General features: G+C 35.6%; 1 protein-coding gene across 2 annotated transcripts; it reads right to left on the reverse strand.

Annotated features, from left to right (window-relative positions):
* Positions 1-2,097: 2,097 nt before the first annotated feature.
* Positions 2,098-14,288, reverse strand: LOC111805211 (uncharacterized). 2 transcript variants are annotated; one of them, XM_023690154.2, is made up of 7 exons: positions 13,838-14,288; positions 13,391-13,533; positions 13,093-13,109; positions 12,416-12,972; positions 7,745-7,825; positions 6,634-6,696; positions 2,098-2,769 (listed from the first exon to the last, which is right to left on the reverse strand). In XM_023690154.2, the coding sequence occupies exons 1-7, from the start codon at positions 13,889-13,891 to the stop codon at positions 2,713-2,715; spliced, it is 972 nt and encodes a 323-aa protein (XP_023545922.2). In that variant the 5' UTR covers positions 13,892-14,288; the 3' UTR covers positions 2,098-2,712. The 2 variants fall into 2 exon arrangements, with proteins under 2 accessions (XP_023545922.2, XP_023545921.2); XM_023690153.2 differs by having other exon boundaries at positions 13,060-13,109; positions 13,838-14,287.
* Between the last annotated feature and the right edge of the window lie 5,599 nt (positions 14,289-19,887).

Raw genomic sequence — 19,887 nt, forward strand, 5'->3', positions numbered from 1 at the left:
TATATATAAATTATCAATATTGAACCACATAGACAATTTTTAAAAAATAGTTTAAATATCCCAATCTTCCATTTTATTTTGGCAACTTTAAATTATTTTTTACCTTTTTTTTCTCCAAATCTTCTTTACCTTTAAATCAATATTATTAAACCACTTAGATAATTTTAAAGAAAATAGTTTAAATCTCCAAATCTTCCATTTTCTTACTTCTATATCTACTCGGTTTACAATTAATTTTTGGTAAATTTAAATCCGTTCTTTTTTTTTTTTTTTTTCTTTCTTTCTTCTTTCTTATTCCTTAAAAAAAAAATGCTATGACGACACTAAAAATCTAAATAATTACAACAATATAAAAGAAAACCAAGAATATGGAGTTGGGCAAAAAATGAATATGGGGCTTGGGTTTCCCTAAAGGATGGTCGTGAGCATGTCCAAATTACCACACAGCAAGGTTGAAAAAGTCCGACAGTAATGTAATTCGAATCTTACTTTCCCTTGGGGTGATTCCTAACATGGTATGAGAGTCATGTCCTTAACTTAGTCATGTCAATAGAATCTTCAAGTGTCGAACAAAGAAATTGTAAGCCTCGAAGGTGTAGTCAAAATTGACTCAAGTGTCAAACACAGGGTTGTACTTTGTTCGAGGGCTCCAGAGAAGGAGCCGAGCCTTAATTAAGGGGAGACGGTTCGAGGACTCCAAGGCTCTATGGTGTACTTTGTTTGAGGGGAGGATTGTTGAGGACTATTGGGAGGGAGAACTACATTGGCTAAGTAAGGGAATGATCATGGGTCTATAAGTAAGGAACACATCTCCATTTGTGTTAGGTTTTTGGGGAACCAAAAGTAAAGCCACGAAGTGGACAATATCATACTATTATGGAGGTCTATGGTTCCTAATATGGTATTAGAGCCACACTTTGATCCACCATCTCGTACCTAAGGTGGGTGGTTTCACAAGAGTTGTCAAGACCAGCATCCGCTCGAGAAGTGAGCATCAGCTGAACGTGGACGTAGAGAAGTGAAGTTGTAGGAAGATCAGAGAAGTGTCAAGGCAGCAATCGCCACATAAAGGTGGTGAGTTGAAGAGTTGGCCGAAGTGTAATGCCAACACGGGATGTGTTACAATCTCCCAAACATTGCTACTGTAAGGGTTGGTGCCACGATGAGTGAATGTCGTTGTTGGCTTGTGAGCCTCCTGAGTGGTGCACTATTGTGTGTGACTCAGAGAATACAATGAGTGAGGCTAAGGTGGCCAAGTGTGGGCCGCTCTCCCCGCCGCTCTCCCCTTATCCTACGCTAGGATATGCCAAAGCTAGTTATTTTGTCGTGATCTATCTAATGAATTTCAGGTCGAGTCCGAAAGAAGGGCGAGGGAGGCCCAAAGGGGATGGCCCACAATCATAATGCAGTTGTTTTGCCCTACTTATGCTGCAAGTCTTGGAGACCGATGGAAGGTTTGTCAATAGGAAAGCTCATAAGTAGTGCATAGTTTCTGTATTCATTCTGAAACACTTATTTCCAACAAGTCGATCAACCGTTAGTTTGAAGTCGGATCGTCATCCAAGACGATGCCGAAATTAAGTGAGGGAGAGCGTCACAATCTTTGTAATGATTGTTCCCCCAAGTAAGTCCTCGAAGATGATGAGTAATTTAAGTGGTGAGAATGTCACAACCTAACTATGAAGAGACTAGAATAATGCAACGATCCAATCTAATTTAAGATATAAAGAGTATTTTTTTTTCGTTATCTTCAATTTAAGTTTTATCTTCTTGCGTTTGGAGTCAATATTGATGTTTATTAAAAAAAATTTAACTTAGTTTAGAGATTTAAATATCACCAAGTGTTCATTTTGAGACCAAAATGGATATTTTGAAATTACAACCAAAATGAACCAAACTTGACAATATTGAAAGTTCGTATATAAACCAAAATGAACCAAAACAAAAGTTCGGACACCAAAATAGTACCTAATCCATAAATAAATAAACTCACGACACAAAATGAACATAAACTAGGCCAAAAATACTTGATAGAGAGCCTGCATATAGAAAAAGCACCAAGTACTCTCAATTATAGCCTAGAAGAGGTAGAGTTAATTATGCAATCAGAAGCAAATCTAAAGGTTAAGAAAAATGTAACAAAGTGGTATTACATAACCAAGTCATAACGCCAGAGAGAAGTGTTAACAAATTTCAGAATGCATAAAGAAAGATTAGAAACAAATCCTCTGCACGAGATACCGGCGATGATCTAAACCCACAACACAATGATCCGAAGTCCAAGCTCATGTCGTTCTAGTAGCTGAATCCCAGGGCATACTGAGAGACCTTTCCTTCACTATCAGGGGGGTTGAAGAAGATAATCTGGAAATTAAGCATTTGGAAATATACACATCTCTCTCAACTTAAAACCTTGCCATAATTTGACACTATTGTTGTTACACCAGGATTTATCACATATGAATGGGAACAACAAAACCTATCAACGGTAGTACACAAAAAATGTTTAAGAGTGTTCTGAGACTCTGCAAGAATGTATATGACCCGGGGAAAACAAAAGCTAATACCCCAAACAATGTTAGAAAGTTGTTGGTCTGATGAAAAAAGATAGGATAGATCCAAGTACCATTTTCTTGCCTCTAAATCTAAAGAACATACAGTGTCGAGTCTCAGGTCTGGACTAGACCAGCCGATGAAAGAGGTGCTTTATCGTCAAGGTTGTCGCTTGGAACGTGGAGCAATTGCAAGAAGTATTTTCTTTCTAGGTCCCTGAAATTAACACATCATCACCAGGGTAACTATAGACGCAACAAAATAAAATGTAGAAGTTTAACAAATAAATAAGCGTAGCGTTCGTAAGTATCGTGTCCGATAATAATAATTCAGAAGAACATGAAACGGATAGAAACAGCGAATTTCTAGTTGATGATGAGTAGATTGAAGGGGGAAAACAGAAAAACTCTGGTAAATGTTAATAGAAAATGTTCATCAAAGCTAGTGACTCAACCACTCCTAGATCTGTTAAGTTTTGTCTAAACAAACTGTTATCATTACTGGGAAATAGTGACTCAACCACACATTGATGTTTAGTAACTTACTTTGAAATTCTCAGAAACTTTGTAAAATATGACCAGTTTGGGAAATAGTCATATTTTTAAAAAACAATAAAAATAGTTTAAAAAACAAGAACTTTCTAATAGGATAATTCTAAAGGAAATTCCTTGAAAAATGCCTCTAGCTATCTAAATTAGATAATGAGTGAAGATGAAAAGGAAAAAATATTTACTTTGATGGACACAAAACTATATTATTTAACATTTAAAAATTTGATACTTAATATAACTTCAATTGTATAGTACAACAAAAGTTGTAGAAAAAACAGCAGGCATAAACAGATTTCAGAATTCCATGTTAAACTAACTTTGCACCCCAACACGACTTTCTAAACCCAAACTAAACAATTTTGCATCCCAAACACAAACTTTCCTGACTTAAACTAAACAAACGCCCCTTAAATTTCACCTAAATTCAATGGTACCCAACACCGCCACCACTTTAAAGGTTTGGAGATTTTTCTTCATTCACTTTTTTATAGTTAGTAAAAAACAAAACTATAGTATTTTGGGTTTCATTTTTTAATATTATTGAAAAAAATTAAAACCATAGTGTGTGCCTGATGTGTCCGTGTATATATTTTTACATCGGCATACTGCCATGTCTGTGCTGCCTACGCCTCTACCCAAGTGTACATGCATGCCACCCCTGTTGCGGCCATCATTCTTTTGCCCTACTTACCTTTTTTTTTTTGTTTTTTTTGGTATGGTATTTTAGGAATAGATTTGACCAATAGGAAACATTGTTAGATATGGACCAAAGTTCAGCATTATTTTATAAGGAGGCAATTCTTTTTTATTATTTTTCCTTTTATTTTCATGTGAGAGCCACCGAGATTAATAACACTTTAAAAATCAAGAAGAAGAAGATTTGCACCAAGCTAACTTTCACAATCGATACCGAGGGTATCAACCTAATAATGAAAATGTTTTTGCAGGACAAAGAAGAATTCAAGCCCCAAGAGGATTCCAATAGAGAGGAGGAGGGATGAAAGAGGTTTAGGAGGCATCAAACTTAGAATTCCCAAGTTCCTGAAAGTTCAATTCTGAGGAGCTTGTGGATTGGGAAAGGGTTGTTGAAATTGCGTTTATTTGCAATAACATTACTGATGATAAGAAAGTTATTTTAGCCATCACTCATATCCAAGATTATGAAACTAGGGGCTGGGATAAAATAATGTCTACGAGAAGAAGGTAAAACGAAGGTCCATAGAGTCATGGCTTGAACTCAAACAGCTAAATGAGAAAAAGGTTTGTGCCTAGACGCTATCGTAGAGAACTGACTCAAAGCCTCCAAAGGCTTTACCAAGGATCCAATGGTGTGGAGTTATTACAATGAAATAGATGCACTCATAACACGCTTGGAGATATATAGGATATGGAGTCCACAATAGCAAGATTCTTGGATGGACTCTATAAGGACATATACAACAAGGTATATATGCATCCTTCTTATGACATTGAGGATCTCCTTCACATAGCCGTCAAAATTTAGTCACAAATCAAGAAGTCGTCACGGTACACAAAATCTGCTCTTAAAACTACTTTGCCCTAGAAAGAAGAGAGTTCCACTAGTGTGAGTCTTAGTTGAAATCTAATGTTGATAGGAGAAAACCTAAGGGTGAGATTTCCAATGGTTAGGAGAAAGCCAAGACACCTAATAGAAATAGGCATAAATGTTGGAAGTGTCAAAACGAAGGAAAAAATAGGACATAATAGTAAAGAATGCCCTAAAAAAAGAAACATGGTCCTTAGGGAGAGAGCTGTGATCGGCGATGGGGAGGATGAGAGAGAGGATGTTAAAAACTTAGATGTAGAAGAAGAAGAAGCTTTAGACAGTCATGAAGAGGATCCACTTCAATGACCCTAGTTAATAGAAAAACCTTCAATACCAAAGATAAGAATAGAACTTGAAGAAAACCAAAGGGAAATTCTTTCACACTAGAGGAACAGTCAGTTCTACACCATAGAGCATTGCCATAAATAGTGGAGTTCTACTAATATGTAGTAAGTTCCACCTTGTAGACCGCTTGAAAACAACCAATAAGCTTCATCCTAAACTTTACAAGTTAAAATGGCATGACCATAGTGAGGAGGTTAAAGTTAAAAGCAAGTCCTAGTCACTTCCTGTATGGATAAGTATTTTTATGAAGTAATTGGTGATGTTGCACCAATGAGTGCAGGAATATACTCTTAGGAAGCAATTGGCAATTTAATAAAAAAAAATGAAGCATGATTGTTTCCCTTAGGGGTGATCATCAGTCGGTTGGCATTGGTTTTGGCCTCAAACCGATGATCACCAACATGTCAATTTTGGAGGGCTTGGGTACACCGACTGACCGATAGTCAGTTGATTTTTATCGTTTGTGAATTGGAAAACATCACCAAAAAAAAAAAAAAAAAAAAAAAAAAAAAGTACTGAAAGGAGAAGAAAAGAAGGGGAAAAAAAAAAGAAGAAAGGAGGACGAGAAGAATAGAGAAAGGAGAAGAAAAGAAGAAGAAAAGAGAGAGGTGGAGAGAGGGAGAATTGGAGAAGAATGGTAAATGGAAAAGACAAAAATAGTGAGAAGTAAAAGGAAAAATTTTAAAAGTTAATTAATTTTTTTTTCAAGAAATATAACCTCGGGAAGACCAGACGATCTAGTCATCCAAGAAGCTGAATGTTGCAGCAGTGCAACCGTGCATACAACCTTTCGGTTTTCTTTTTTCTTATCTTTTTTTATTATTATTATTTCTACTATAGTCGATCAGTTTGAGTCCTTATTAGGCTTGCCGACCGATATATACCTTTAAATCACTAACAGAAGTCAATTCGATCAGTTTTAGTAGGTCGACTCAGATTTTCGGTCAGTGATGCTCACCCCTAGTTACCTTAATATGTACACATCCAATCACAAAGGTAAAAAAATGTTGCTCTACCACCCTTGCCTCCTAATGAAGTGCACATTAACCAATAAGAACTTCGTCAAAGGGCCAGAGTCCAAAGGTAAGAAAGTGGTCAAAGTAAGCGGTTAGTCCCAAGAGAGGGTACAATATTCTATTGTGTGTAAGAATTAAGATCATTATCATTTGACATTGTCTTTTAGTGATGTTAATATAGAGGACAAGATGGAACAACCAAAATATATAAAATCAATAGATACAACTCTAAAAGTCCAAATACCAAGACCAAAGTTATAATTTAATAAAAGAACAACGATGAGAAATAAAATTCAAAAAATTAACTACTAATTCATCGCACCCCTGATGGTTAAGCCAAGCAGAGGTGAAACTCCTACGAAGCTGGTTGTGTCTAAAATATTTTCTCACAACTCATCTCCATGTTTTCAGTTATTTGCATTGTTAGATATTTTAAAGTTTGAATTTACCATCCAAGCTTTATATTATATCTTTCTTTCTTTAAGGAGAGTGCCTGTCTCTCATTGAAAAAGCAAAGAAATCAAAGACTCCAAACCTCAATAATAATAGAGAAACATATAAACCCTAGACATAAGATGAAGAACAGGAACAACTGACGTACCATAGGTATTCCAAGCTCTTTGAGATCATTCTCCCCCATTTGCTTCAAGGCAGTCATATCAACCTGCATAATAAATCCAATAAACCACAGATAGGTAGTAAGATTTGTCACTATTGGACCATCAATACCAATTAAAGTCGATAAATATGAAGATTTGAACTTCCACTTATACAACTAATTGATTAGGAGATATCTGAATATAAGATGGTGAAAACAAAAATTTGAGGCTATATTCACAGATCAAATATCTTATAAATGACTCAACCAGACATATAAAGAAAACCTCATTACTTTTATGGAAGCCATTATGAACATCTTGAGAGAGAGAGAGAGAGAGAAAGCATATGAGTGTTACAAACAGTGAAACTATTGTTGAAGAAGAAGAAATAACTACAACAGCACATCTTTAAGATGTCAGTAAGAAGAGACAACAATATTTCTTCTTTTGAATAGTGGCAAAGCATTATTTCTTAAATCGGATTATAATGTGAGAGGATAGATAATTTGTAAAGAAAGCTCTGTATTAAATTAACCAGAATCAAAAGAGGACAAATACAAAATCCATAGATTTCTCAAGAGGTCTGAATCTTTCTCTATCACCGGGCAGTATTCACAAACAAAAAGCAATGGTGAAAATAACCTAAGGAAGCTTTTAAGTCAAGTTTCAATGTAGCAAACTCCTTGACATAGAAATTCGTAGGCAACAGTTATCAGTTATCACAGCAGCTCAAGTTCCAACATAGAAAGCTTGCTCCCAATGTATGAAACTAATTCGTAATTTCTTAGTCATATCGCTAAACACCGCTAAGTAAACAAATGAATCATATAAATAAAGGTAAAATACTAAGAGATGCTTGAATCAGCAAGACATGCAAACCATCGCCCATTAGAAAACTAGAGTTAGGATATCGGATCATAGTAGAACCCTTTACAGGTACAATATCCTTATCTTATGATTCATGCATGCTAAGTGTCACATAAAAGGTAGAAATACGATAGTGGACACCGAAGTTACAAGTTATAACTGAAAAATTAAGATAGAAGTTGGCATGTGTTAAAATGAAGCAAAACCAATGATATGTGTAGCTCAAAAAGGGAAATTTTAACATACTTCCTCAGCCTTAAAAAGAATGGAATATTTTCCCAATCCTAGAGACTGCAACAAGCCATCTATACTTTGAAGTTCGTCACCCTGTAAATAACAACGCCAACAGAAAACAACAAGCTTAAAGTTATAACACTTCATCTGTTAACTTAGGAAACTGAAAAGAAAATAGGAAACTACTTCCAGTAACCAGTCCTACAAAATTAAAAATATATCTTTCTTTCAATATAAACATTCTTATCCCTCCAAAAAGATCAGTGAAATCCAATATAAGCAGAACTCCATGAAAAAAGAATGAAAAATTAATGATATCAGGTACTTCATTATCCGTAATTCATAAGAAATTAAGATTAGGAAAACCAAATAATAGGTATTATCTTTTGACTTTGAAAGGTTACTCATTGATGCTATTTCACCACTTTTATAACTCACTAACTAAATGTTCCTAGGGAGTTACTGATTCAAACTATATAGAAGATAGAACCAATTAAATAGGTACTAATGTGGGTACTTGCACTCTTGCATATAACGCCCAATAGCAAGGAAGAATGCCTTAAGTAAAAAAGTTGACCTTGAACATTCTCACCTTCATCAACAAGAAAAATGCAAGAGAGGAGAATCACACAAAACAGAGAGGACCCATTCAAAGGAGATGAAATCCACAAGCAAACTTCCCTATACTTATAGTGACAAAACACCATAACCCCCAACAAAGAGAGTAACAAAGAAACGTCCCTTCATAGGAATCTCTTCAAATTTACAACCTAATCGTAGAGTCAACTATTCCATTTATTCTTTACAGATGTTCCCACTTACGGCTAACTTTTCCATTACTTGCAAACAGGAGGTAGTTCCAAAAAAAAAAAAAAATGAAAAATAATGCATTAGATAAGTTGTTAAAAACAACTTATCCTTTTTGCCAAAAAAGGAAAAAAAGACAATATCATCTGCAAACTGTAAAGGGAATCTTTATAGTACTTTTTAAACCCCTTTCTTTAGTATCTCCAATTAAATGAAGGGTGAAAAAGGACCACCTTCTAATGATTATCAATGACCAGAAAGTTCTCGTTTTATTGCTTTAGGCGGGGGCTATCCCCGTCCCTAGGCTATTTCTCCCTCCTTTTTTCCTACAATATACAGTTCCTTAACAAAATAATAATAATAATAATAAAATTAAAAATCAATTCACAGTCTTAAGCCTTGAAATTTCTTTTCATTGATAAAAACCGAAAATTATCGCGAAGACAACTTTTTACTCACTTATCCCATTGATCTTCAAATCTACTCTAAAAAACTACTGTAATTCTCAACCCAGATAAGCTTTCTTTTCCTAAATCAGTCTTTTTTATTAATGAGAAAACAAATTCATGGAGGGAAACTGGAAGACCACAAAGGGAATACAAAGAGGCAGCCCTGCAAGAGGAGCCAAACTAAAACATAAAGGGGCTCCAATCTAACCAAATAAAACTTTTCAAGGATGATACAAAAATTCTTAAACATTGAAACCTAAAAAGAGGCATGAAACATCACAAGGACCAAAACCTGCTCTCCCAGAACCTTCAACCCCAACCCCTCTAAAAATTCTATTGCTTCTCTCGAAGGCCCCACAAAATAGCACAAACTCCCACGAGCCACAAAAAAAACAACCTTATCACAAAAAAAGCAAATCAAGAAGAAACTATCCAACATTGAACTGCATGCTTTTGCAGAGCCAATGAAACGTTTAGCATTTAAAAAAAAAAAAAAAAAACAATTCCAAATCAAAGAAGCTAAATCTAAGATCCTCTACCACCCCCTCCAAATGATACAACACTATAGCCATATCAAAAAGGACGACTTTCTTATGATGCAGTCCAAAGTGTTTGTTCTACCATTAAGTACTTGCCACATACAAAATTTGACCTTCTTGGAACTTCAACCTTTTGCAGCAAGTAAAAAAAAACCAGACAATGTAAAGAAGGGTCCACCAAACTGCAGAAAAAGAATCTACATGAAAACAAAAACATAATCCCTTCTCCCCAATCAAACCAAAAAATGCCCTATCCAAGACCAAAGAGCCACGATATGTCTATCGAATAAATGACCACAACCACTAGGCCAATAAAGCCTCCTTACATGTCCTAATATTACCAATGCCTAATCTCCCAAGAGCCAATAGCTTGGCCACCACTTCCCACTCAACAGCAGGAAATCCCTTTCCTTCATCAACCTCTTCCCAGAAAAAAAATCTCTCATAAATATCTCTAACTTCTTGCTAATCGAAACAAGAACCTTAAACAAGGAGAGAAAGTTGTGTTTCCGCTCAAAACTGGTTGTATAAGAGGTAGTCTACCTCCCTTAGAGAAGAAGCCAATCTCCTAAGAGTAAAGGCCTTTTTAAACCTCATCAACCCCTTCCCGAAAAAAATCTTTCATTAACATATTGAACTTCTTGCTAAACAAAACAAAGACCCTCAACAAGGAGAGAAAGTAGGCTAGGATTCCCCTCAAATTGATTATAAAATAGTTAGTCTACCTCCCTTAAAGAAGAAGCTCCTCTCCTAAGAGTAAAGGCATTTTTAAATCCTCCATCACTGGGTCCCAGAAAGACAAACTTCTAGAACTGTTACTAAGGGCCAAAGGGAAGACCCAAAAATGCATGGAGGGGAAAGAACCCACCTCACAACCCACTAGAGTGGCCCACCTAGTTATCTTCGAAGGATCACAATTAATGTCTGACACTTGACACTTCGTTAATCTTCAAACCATAATAGACTCAAAAAAGGACAGAAAGCAATGTAGATTAAAAAAAGACCCTTCCTTATCCAAACAAAAGAAGATCATGTCATCAGCAACTAAAGGTGGATCAGGAGCAAACAATCCCTTCTCACTTGAAACCCCTCAAGAATGTTACCCTCCGCCCCTCTAAAACTAATTCTACTAAGAACATCCCAAACCAATAGGAATAGGAAGGATACCTTGTTTCAATCCTATCGAAGCAAGAATCCTACCTTTCAATTTTCTATTGATGAAGATAGAGTATTTAACCAAATCCAAACTCTCCATTTAAAACCAAAACCTTCCTATATCAATCTTAAAAGGCAACCATATTTTAATTCTTCCTCACAAATTTGATCGAGAATTTGTATTCCTCTGATAAAATCATTTTTTAGCAAATCAGTGCTTCTAACGAAGCAATAGTTGAAGATCAACTCCATTCTATAATTTGTTCAATCCTTTCCATCATGTTCCATTTCTATACAATGTTACTTTTTAAGTTTTCTTCTCTGTTAGTTATCAGAAATTTTTATTTCACTTGATTATTTAGACATTAACTAGTTACAAAAACCTCTAATCATGTCCTAGCTTGTCAAGGAGCTAGATTTGTCAGTATCTTTCCCTAAGCTTTCTGAAGTCTAATTTCCTCGTCCATCATCACACAATGCATATAAAGCTATTAACTCTATCCTTTTTTTCTTAAGAAACAAGACTTTAATTGAAAAAATGTGAAATCACATATATATATTTATATATACCTTTTTCCCAAACATCTGTAAACATTCAAAATGTCCAACAATTGAATCATACAACCATCTATGTTACTAACTAAATAATAATACAAGCAGGGCTCTGTACATGGCATATTAAACGCAACTACTTTCCATAACTAGCTTAATTTAATGACCCATTAATCATGTCAACTAGTTTAACAGAAAGGACAGTGGTTCTTGAGAGAGCTTCTGCAGGAGGAGGATGAAGGCTTTAATTTGGTTCTAGTTTATACACATGAAATATGACGCACAATGATCTTTCATTCAAAGCAAAAGAATATACTCAGGCAGTGTTTTAAATGTCCCTTGAGGCATCCCTAGGCATTAGGTGCACATGCACGCTTAACGGGCTTCTTTATTAGCTAAAAAAATAATAATAAATTTACTAATCCTAAATGCAAAATCTTTGCATTTAGGTTTATCTTCATATTCAAACTTCAAATCTTGCTTTCTCTACTATTTATCCACCATTCTTCTTCTTCTACCCCCAACCTTCTATCAATTATAGAAAGTTTAAACGTTATTTACCTTTAACTTTCATATGTTATATCCTTTTCTTTATTATCAAACATTTATTTCCATGGATGTTTACTTTTATGTATACATACACACCTAAATATATATTTATATATTTTGTTATATAGTGCATTTGAGGGGGGGGTGGGGCGGGGGCGGGGGGGTGAATCCACATTGAAGTCCCAGAAGGCTATTGCATTAGTGTGCCTCACACACACACACACACACACAAAAAAAAAGGCTGCATTTTTTTTTTTTTTGGAACCTCGCACTTGAGCACCAAATGGCTGTGGTACTTTAATGCGCCTCAAGTTTTAAAAACATGCACAGTCATTTAAATACTGAAAACTAATTCTTATAACCTCATTTTGCTTCTCAAAAGAAACTTCAGAAGTTCAATAATAAGTTAAATAATATATTTTGTCAAAGTTGTGCTAAAATTTCTTCAAAAATCAACATCCTATAATGGTACACAAAAATTACAGTAATTAAAATGTTCACAACTAGCCAAATCAATCAAAACAGGCAGCAGTTAATTCAAATCAGGTTGGGAAAATCAAATTACAGAAAAGACAAAAGCCAAACGCCAAAAAAAATTTAGTAATGGTAGAGAGAATAGAAGTAAACCGTACTGGATAGAGAGTTTTGTGTGCAATGCCACTTGGCGGAGGATGTAATGGAACAACCGGTGCCACAGGCTTTGCAGACGTAGGAGGCAATAGAGAATTTGTCATAAAAGTTGCAGTACTAACAGAACCTGAAGCATTGTGAATATCTTTGGCTACATAGCCCACTGATCTTGCATTTTCAACAGAAGAGTTTGTCGTCCTTCTCTGTAGTTTCTCATCATCTCTTTGTAGAGAGTAGCGCCTCGATGGTTCTACAACTCTAGCAGGTGATCTTTGTCTCAAATTATCCATGGTCCATGAGGAATAAGAACTACCTAACAAGTCCTTCTGAGGTAAATCATCTGCACTTCTCATTGAAGGGGTTCGACGTAAGATATTTGTGTTATGCAATGGTGGATCATGATACCGTGAATCAAGGTGGCGTATAGGAGCTTGATTTGCCTTAGGTAGCCTCTCCCGAAGATCTAAACACTTCTTATTATCACTTTGAGCACGCCTGAATGCATCTTTTTGCAAAAGTTTATACCGAAGGTCGTCTTTACCAATGTGTGAGTGTGACACTGGTTTTAAAGATAAAGAAAATAAAAGGTGCATTAGATTGTGATTAACATGAGAGACAATAAAATTATGTTGATTAAGTTCAATACCGTCCAACCCATTAGAACTCCAATTCGACATACCATCATCTCCTCGTAATCTGCTAAGAAGATAAATAAGATATTAAGTTCTGAAGAGGAGCAAAAAAGACCGGAGATAATAGAAAGAAACACAACAAAAAAAACAAAAGAAATTAATCCAGACTCCAAAACTGAGGACGCCATATGAATTATCCAACATTTCTGTTAATGACCAACAATTCTAAGTATTTTGCAACTAATAATTTGTTTTTCCAAAGCGATTAACGTCCCTTTTTCATGCATCCATTCAAAATACACCAAAGTTCTAGCAGATAAAAAATACAAGGAAAGAACAACATACCGTTTGTTGGCGAGTTGGCTTCCATATAACCCATCACTATCAGAGCTACTTCCCAACCTATCTCTTACAGACCGCTTAGTTCCAGACACGGGCCAAGAATCAGAGACTGAAACATCGGTCCCTGGGCTGGCCTTTTTTACTACCTTCAATGTGATAGATAAACGTATGAATAGAGACAAAAGATAGCCAGAAAAACAACTATCAACAACGTTTCCAGATTCAATCAGTACTAACAGAGTAATTAGAAAAAACTAGAAACAAAATTTTATTCCCATTCCGCCTATCTTCACGCTTATACAGATAACTAATCGAAGCAGTAAACGAGAATCACGCTCATTACGTATTAAGAGAAATCATTCTCAGCAGAATCTGAAACAAGATATGTCAACAATGAACATTACCAACCACAAGAGAATCGAAGAACAGTGAAACAAGGTGCAAACCAACCTGTCCGCTACGGCCGAGTGTAATGGTAACTCTACCCCTTGAAGCTGCTGACATGTTAAAAATCAAAACCCCAGGCGAAAAATATGCGCTAATGCTTTCAATTACTCAGAAATTCGATGAAGCGCATGGCAATGAGCAAGAACAGAATCCCTAAACTGAACGCGTCGAATTGGCAATTAACCCTTTCTGAAAGCTCCCAAACAAATCTAGAGCCCCTGGCGAAAGAGAGAAAGGAACAGAGCGCGATGGGTCGGGATCGGAATGAAAATAGGAAAAGGAGAGGGAGTGGGGTTTGGATCGAATTGGATGGTTGAATAAGAACACCCAATGAGAGCGCCGGCGTCAGACACCTCCTGATTTGTACGGAAGATGTCTGTATTTACGACGGATTGAAGAGAGAGGGAGGACGAAGAAGATGCAAAGGGATTTTTTCTTTTCTTTTTTTTCTTTTCCTTTTTTTTTAATCCTGAAAATAAGGAAATTGAAAATTTAAGAATTTAAAAGATAATATACAATATATTTATATTATATCAAGGAAATTGAAAATTGAGAACGACCCAATGGTACTTGGTCCAAAGTCCGCTCTCGACCTCCATCAGCTCCTTATTTACCTGCAAAACATAGAGTGAGTACAAAGACTCAGGCTCTTAATCGTGCCCTTAGTATTTAACCAGTGAGTTTTTATCATGATCTATCCTAAGGACCTTGGTTCTTGGATTCTGAGGTCTCAGGGTTGGTTCTGAGTTCTTGTCTTCAAAACTTTGATCTTGATCCTTGTTCTAGTTTTTTTATCATTATATCGTTTTTCATAAGATTTATGGTATTAGTCATGAACCCGAAAGCGACTATGAAAGTTTTTTTTGGATTTCTTTTACTTTCCATCCATAATTTTTTTCATCGGGCTTGGGGGAAAGTAAATGATTTTAAATACCCAAATCTTTTATTATTTATTATTCTAGTATCTATTAGCTTCTAAATCAACATTGGAAAGTTAGTTTCATTAGATCTTTCTCAAAAGTTTGAAAATTTTGTTTTAAAATTGAGACAATAATTTTAAGTTCTAATTTATTTATTATCTCGTCATCGCAACCTAGTACATTGTTATATCGATTTTTCTGATAATTTAGGGACTTGTAGCTCCATGAATATCATGCATAAATAAATATTTTTTTAATGTAAGTAAAATATTTGTATAGTAATTTTTATTTTTATTATGTGTCATTTCTTTAAAGTAATTATCTTTATTATTTTTTAATTTTAGGATATACTTTGGTATTTTCCTTACTAATCAATTGCTCAGTAGCGTTATTTAATTGTCATTAGTTTTATGGCAATGTTGAACTATGTTAGGATGTTGCAATGTTGAACTATTTAATTTTTTATTTTTTATTTTTTTTTTTAATTTTAGGTTATATTATTGATCCCGTATTTGTTTGTTTGAATTATGTTTATTTCTGAACTTTTTAATATCTTTTATCTAAGATTGGAACCAAGAATAAATGGTGAATAAATAAAAGTTTTTTTTTTAAATAATTTTTAATGACAATCCAACTTGAGAATAAAAGAGTTGGTTGTGAAATTTTTAAGGTGGATTGGAACCTGAACTTTTGGATTGGTCAAAAAAATTCCCTCAACCCAACCCGACTTGACCCATGTATACCTACCAAAACTTGACCCATGTATACCTACCAAAATACACAGACCTTATTAGGCAGCTCGATCCATGACAAGTTAGCCTTCAACTCCATCAAGAATGCTTTATTGTGTCCCCTAAAGCTAATGAAATACTCAATTCTAAATGAAATGGACTCGAAACAAGGATTTGAGTTTTACCCCCAAAACTTACTCGGAAGTAATTTTTCAATTGAGGTGCGTTCATGAGCTCAATTCGCTTTGTGATCTTCAACGAAGTTGGTTCTCGAGAGTACATAAACTGAATGGCATAGGTCTTATGTTAGGATCGCACAACAACGCACACTCGACCAAGATGAACACAAAGAAAGAAGAGAGAGATAATGCAAGGAGGAATATTGGCAAAAAGATCTGTATTGATGAGTTCATATATGTACACAAACAGAGAACACAAGGAATGAAGAAAGTAAATTCTCAAAAGAATTTCATTCTCAATCTTAGCACCATACCAATTAAGGCTTTGCACAGCCTCAATGTTCCAGCATCAACACATTTTGTCAACATGTTTGTTGTATTCTTTGCACGCTCTATCTTTCGCCAAACACATCACCATCTTCAACTAACTTGCAAGTGAAATGGTATCACCTTCTGTGTTTTGTCTTTGAATTATAGACCGGGTTTCTCACCAACTGTATGACACTCTGACTATCTATATAAAGAATAATTTTGTGCTGCATCTTGCCCAATTCTTCTGGATAGTCTATTATCCATATCATCTTCTTTCAAGCTTCAACTATTGTTATGTACTTGGCCTCAATAGATGAAAGAGAAACACATTTCTGAAACCTAGACATCCCATCATCCATGGCTTGCTCCCACTGTGTTGTATCCTCCAACTGTATGCCTCATCAAAGGGCTCTAGTTCCCCTTCATCCGTCAACAACAGATAGTGTAATGAAGGGACATACATGTATGGTATTCTGATAACTTTGGATGATCTTTTCAACATTTGCTCAGGTGTCACTTACTCCGCCTCTGGTTCCTCAGCAACAATCTCAAGAGTATCTGCTACAACATCACTAGGTGAATCTTTCCGCAACTCAACTTCAACTCCTACTTGCTTCGTTATCCTAGAACCTTTCTTCTCTTTGTCCTTGTATACGACATTTTCATCAAAAGTCACGCCACAATGTCTTAGGATTCTCTTCTTCTTGACATCCCATGACTTGTACTTGAACATGTCAGAATCATAGCCTATAAGGTAGCACTTCACAGGCTCAGCGTCAAACTTGTCACTCTTCTCTGGATAAACACGAACATACGCAGTGCAGACAAAAGTTCTCAAGTGAGAGTATTTGAGTTCTTTTCCTGTCCATACTTCTTCTGGCAACTTGAACTCCAAGGGTATTGAAGGCCCTCTATTGATCAAGTAGGTTGTTGTATTTATAGCATCGGCCCAAAATTTCTTTGGCAATCCAGAATGAATCCTCATACTCTTTGTCTGCTCATTCAAAGTTCTGTTCATCTTTTCAGCAACATCATTTTGTCTTGCTTTACTAGGAACTGCCCTCATTAATCGAATTACATCAGCTGCACAAAATGCTTTGAATTCTGACTTGTCGTACTCTCCTCCATTGTCAGACCTCAGACATTTGATCTTCAAGCCAATCTGATTTTTAACTTCGACTTTCCACTTCTTAAAGGTGACAAACACATTTGACTTGTGTTTCAAGAGATAAATCTACACCTTCTTGCTAAAATCATCGATAAAGGTGACGTAGAACTTTGATCCATCAAGTGATGACACTGGACATGGTCCCCAAATGTTTGTATGAACCATTTCCAACTACACTTTCTTCAATTCTCCGGCAGTCTTTGTGAAGCTAACTTGTTTCTGTTTACTCATAACACAGTTCTCACAAGGACTCATATCAACAGATTTCAGACCTTCCAAAACTTCTTTCGCAGCCAGCATCTTCATTCATTTGACGCTCATATGTCCAAGTGTATTGTGTCATAGACTTGAATTTGAAGCACTCTCAGCAACAGCGACCATGTTCATACACCCTGCAGTGGTATATAAGGTTCCAGATTTTGTGCCACGTTCTACCACTGTAGCACCCTTCACAATCTTCCACAAACTCTTTCCAAACTTTGTTGCATAACTTGTGCTATCCAACTGACCAATAGAGATCAGGTTCTGAGACCAAAAATATATCTGACATCCTTTAATGTCCACTGATTTTCTACGAGAGTTTTTATGTAGACATCCTCTTTCCTTCAATCTACAAAGTTTTGTTGTCAGCAAGATATGCCTTCTCGAAATTGAACAAAGCAAAGCCATGAGAGCTTATGGTCAAAGTGAACAATATCATACCATTGTGGAATCCGTGATTCCTAACATGGAATTAGAACCATCCCCTTAACTTAGTCATGTCAATAGAATCCTCAAATGTCGAACAAAGAAGTTGTGAGCCTCGAAGGCGTCATCAAAAGTGACTCAAGTATCAAACAAATGGTGTACTTTGTTCGAGAACTCCAGAGAATGAGTCGAGTCTCAATTAAGCAGAGACTGTTCGAGGGCTCTATAGGCCTTAGGGGAGACTCTACAATGTACTTTGTTCGAATGAAGGATTGTTGAGGATTCTTGGAGGGAGTCTCACTTTGTTAATTTAGGGAATGATCATGAGTTTATAAGTAAGGAATACATCTCCATTGGTATGAAACCTTTTGGTGAAGCCCGTAGCAAAGTCATGAGAGCTTATGCTCAAAGTAACAAAAATATACCATCGTGAAGATCCGTGATTCCTAACATCTTACAGAATGAATTTATGTGTATCCTCGGATTGGATCTCCAAGTTCTTTCAAAAGCATCTTTAATGGCGATTGTATTAGGGTTTAGGTTAGAGAAACTTTCAATGCTCGATTTTTTTTTCACTAAAGTTGTGGGCAATTTGATTTTGAAGGTATAGTAACAACTTTGAAGGAAATTGGTGAACCATAGATCTCGAATTTAGAAAAAATTCAAGAATAAAGTTCAATTCTGGCTCCATATTTCATAATTTATAATGGAATGATTCGCCTACATTAAAACATCGAACATAGTCATGATTTCAAGGTTGAATTTCTAGAACCTCCGCCATAGATATCTTCTCTGACCAGGGCCTTGCCAACTTCAGTTTTGAATATCCACCGTTGGATGTGATAAGCTCTAGACCTTCTAAATCATATCCAAACTTAAAGGAAATTTAAAGGAAATCCAAAGACTAGTTTCGAGATTAGGTGGATTTTGTACACATGGTCACTATAGCTTCTCAAATTTGTTTCAACAATAACGCTTTTGTAATTTTCTTAAATTTCAGGGGTATTTTGATAATTTGCCATCTTTTGACTATTTAAACAAAATTAATCTAATTTTTTCTACAAATTTCTTACCCGTTGTTAGTCATTTTTATCTTCTTGATAACCTTGAAATTCCTTTTACATAAGGAATTAAGAACCCGAAATTATAGGTGCACCTTGAAACTCGAATACACCTTAATGGGTGACTTACACCCTTGGAATAGTGGTAAGTAAGACGTATAAACCTTAAAAGCCTGATAGGGCTACATATAAACTCAAGCCATGGAATTGGCCAACTCTTGAACCCCGAGTGAGCTTAAGGAACATTAAATAGGAGAAGTCTCAATGAATTACGGAGTATTTTTATATTCATTCATGCTATTCTTTATTTAGAAATGGAGCTTAGATTCCAGTTCATAACGAGCGCGTGTGGAATCGTGTGGCTGCGGGAAGGACGTTTAAATCGAGTAGTTTTCCTCATTTGTTAATTTAATATTATTTTAGTATTGCTTTCTTGAAAATTGTGTATTTTTGTAAATTGTTTTGACGTGACTCCATGGATATAATTTAGCACTTTTAATATTTTTATGTCATATTTATTGTTTATGTTTGATTTTAAACTTTTTATATATCTCATTTTACAAAATTGAAAATAAATTACCATCCTTTTACCATTTAGTCTATGGTAGTAACCAGTAATTTGAAATCTTAAAAAGTGGGTCATTGCACCAACAAACCCACCAGCATCGATCAAACGTCTAAATATTATGAGTATCCGACGAAGGGATCCAAAAATTTATGGGTTATAGTTAAGACACTAAAAAAATTGCATGAAATGAACCGAAACACGAAAAATCTACCTGAACTAACTACAACCAACCAATCCCACATAGGGAAACTGTTGGAATATGTGAAGGGGCAAAGATGAGAAGTTGGTGTAGATGAGCACACATTTGAGATAGAAGACAAACCCTCGTCGGACCCAAACTAGTCACTCACTTACCTATAACGTGTTGGAACTCTGCCAAAAATTACGATAAAATCTTCATCGAACACAAACCCATGTTGAAAATGGC

Source organism: Cucurbita pepo, chromosome 11 (assembly GCF_057944985.1).
Source record: "Cucurbita pepo subsp. pepo isolate OVF chromosome 11, ASM5794498v1, whole genome shotgun sequence".
Lineage (NCBI taxonomy): Eukaryota > Viridiplantae > Streptophyta > Magnoliopsida > Cucurbitales > Cucurbitaceae > Cucurbita > Cucurbita pepo.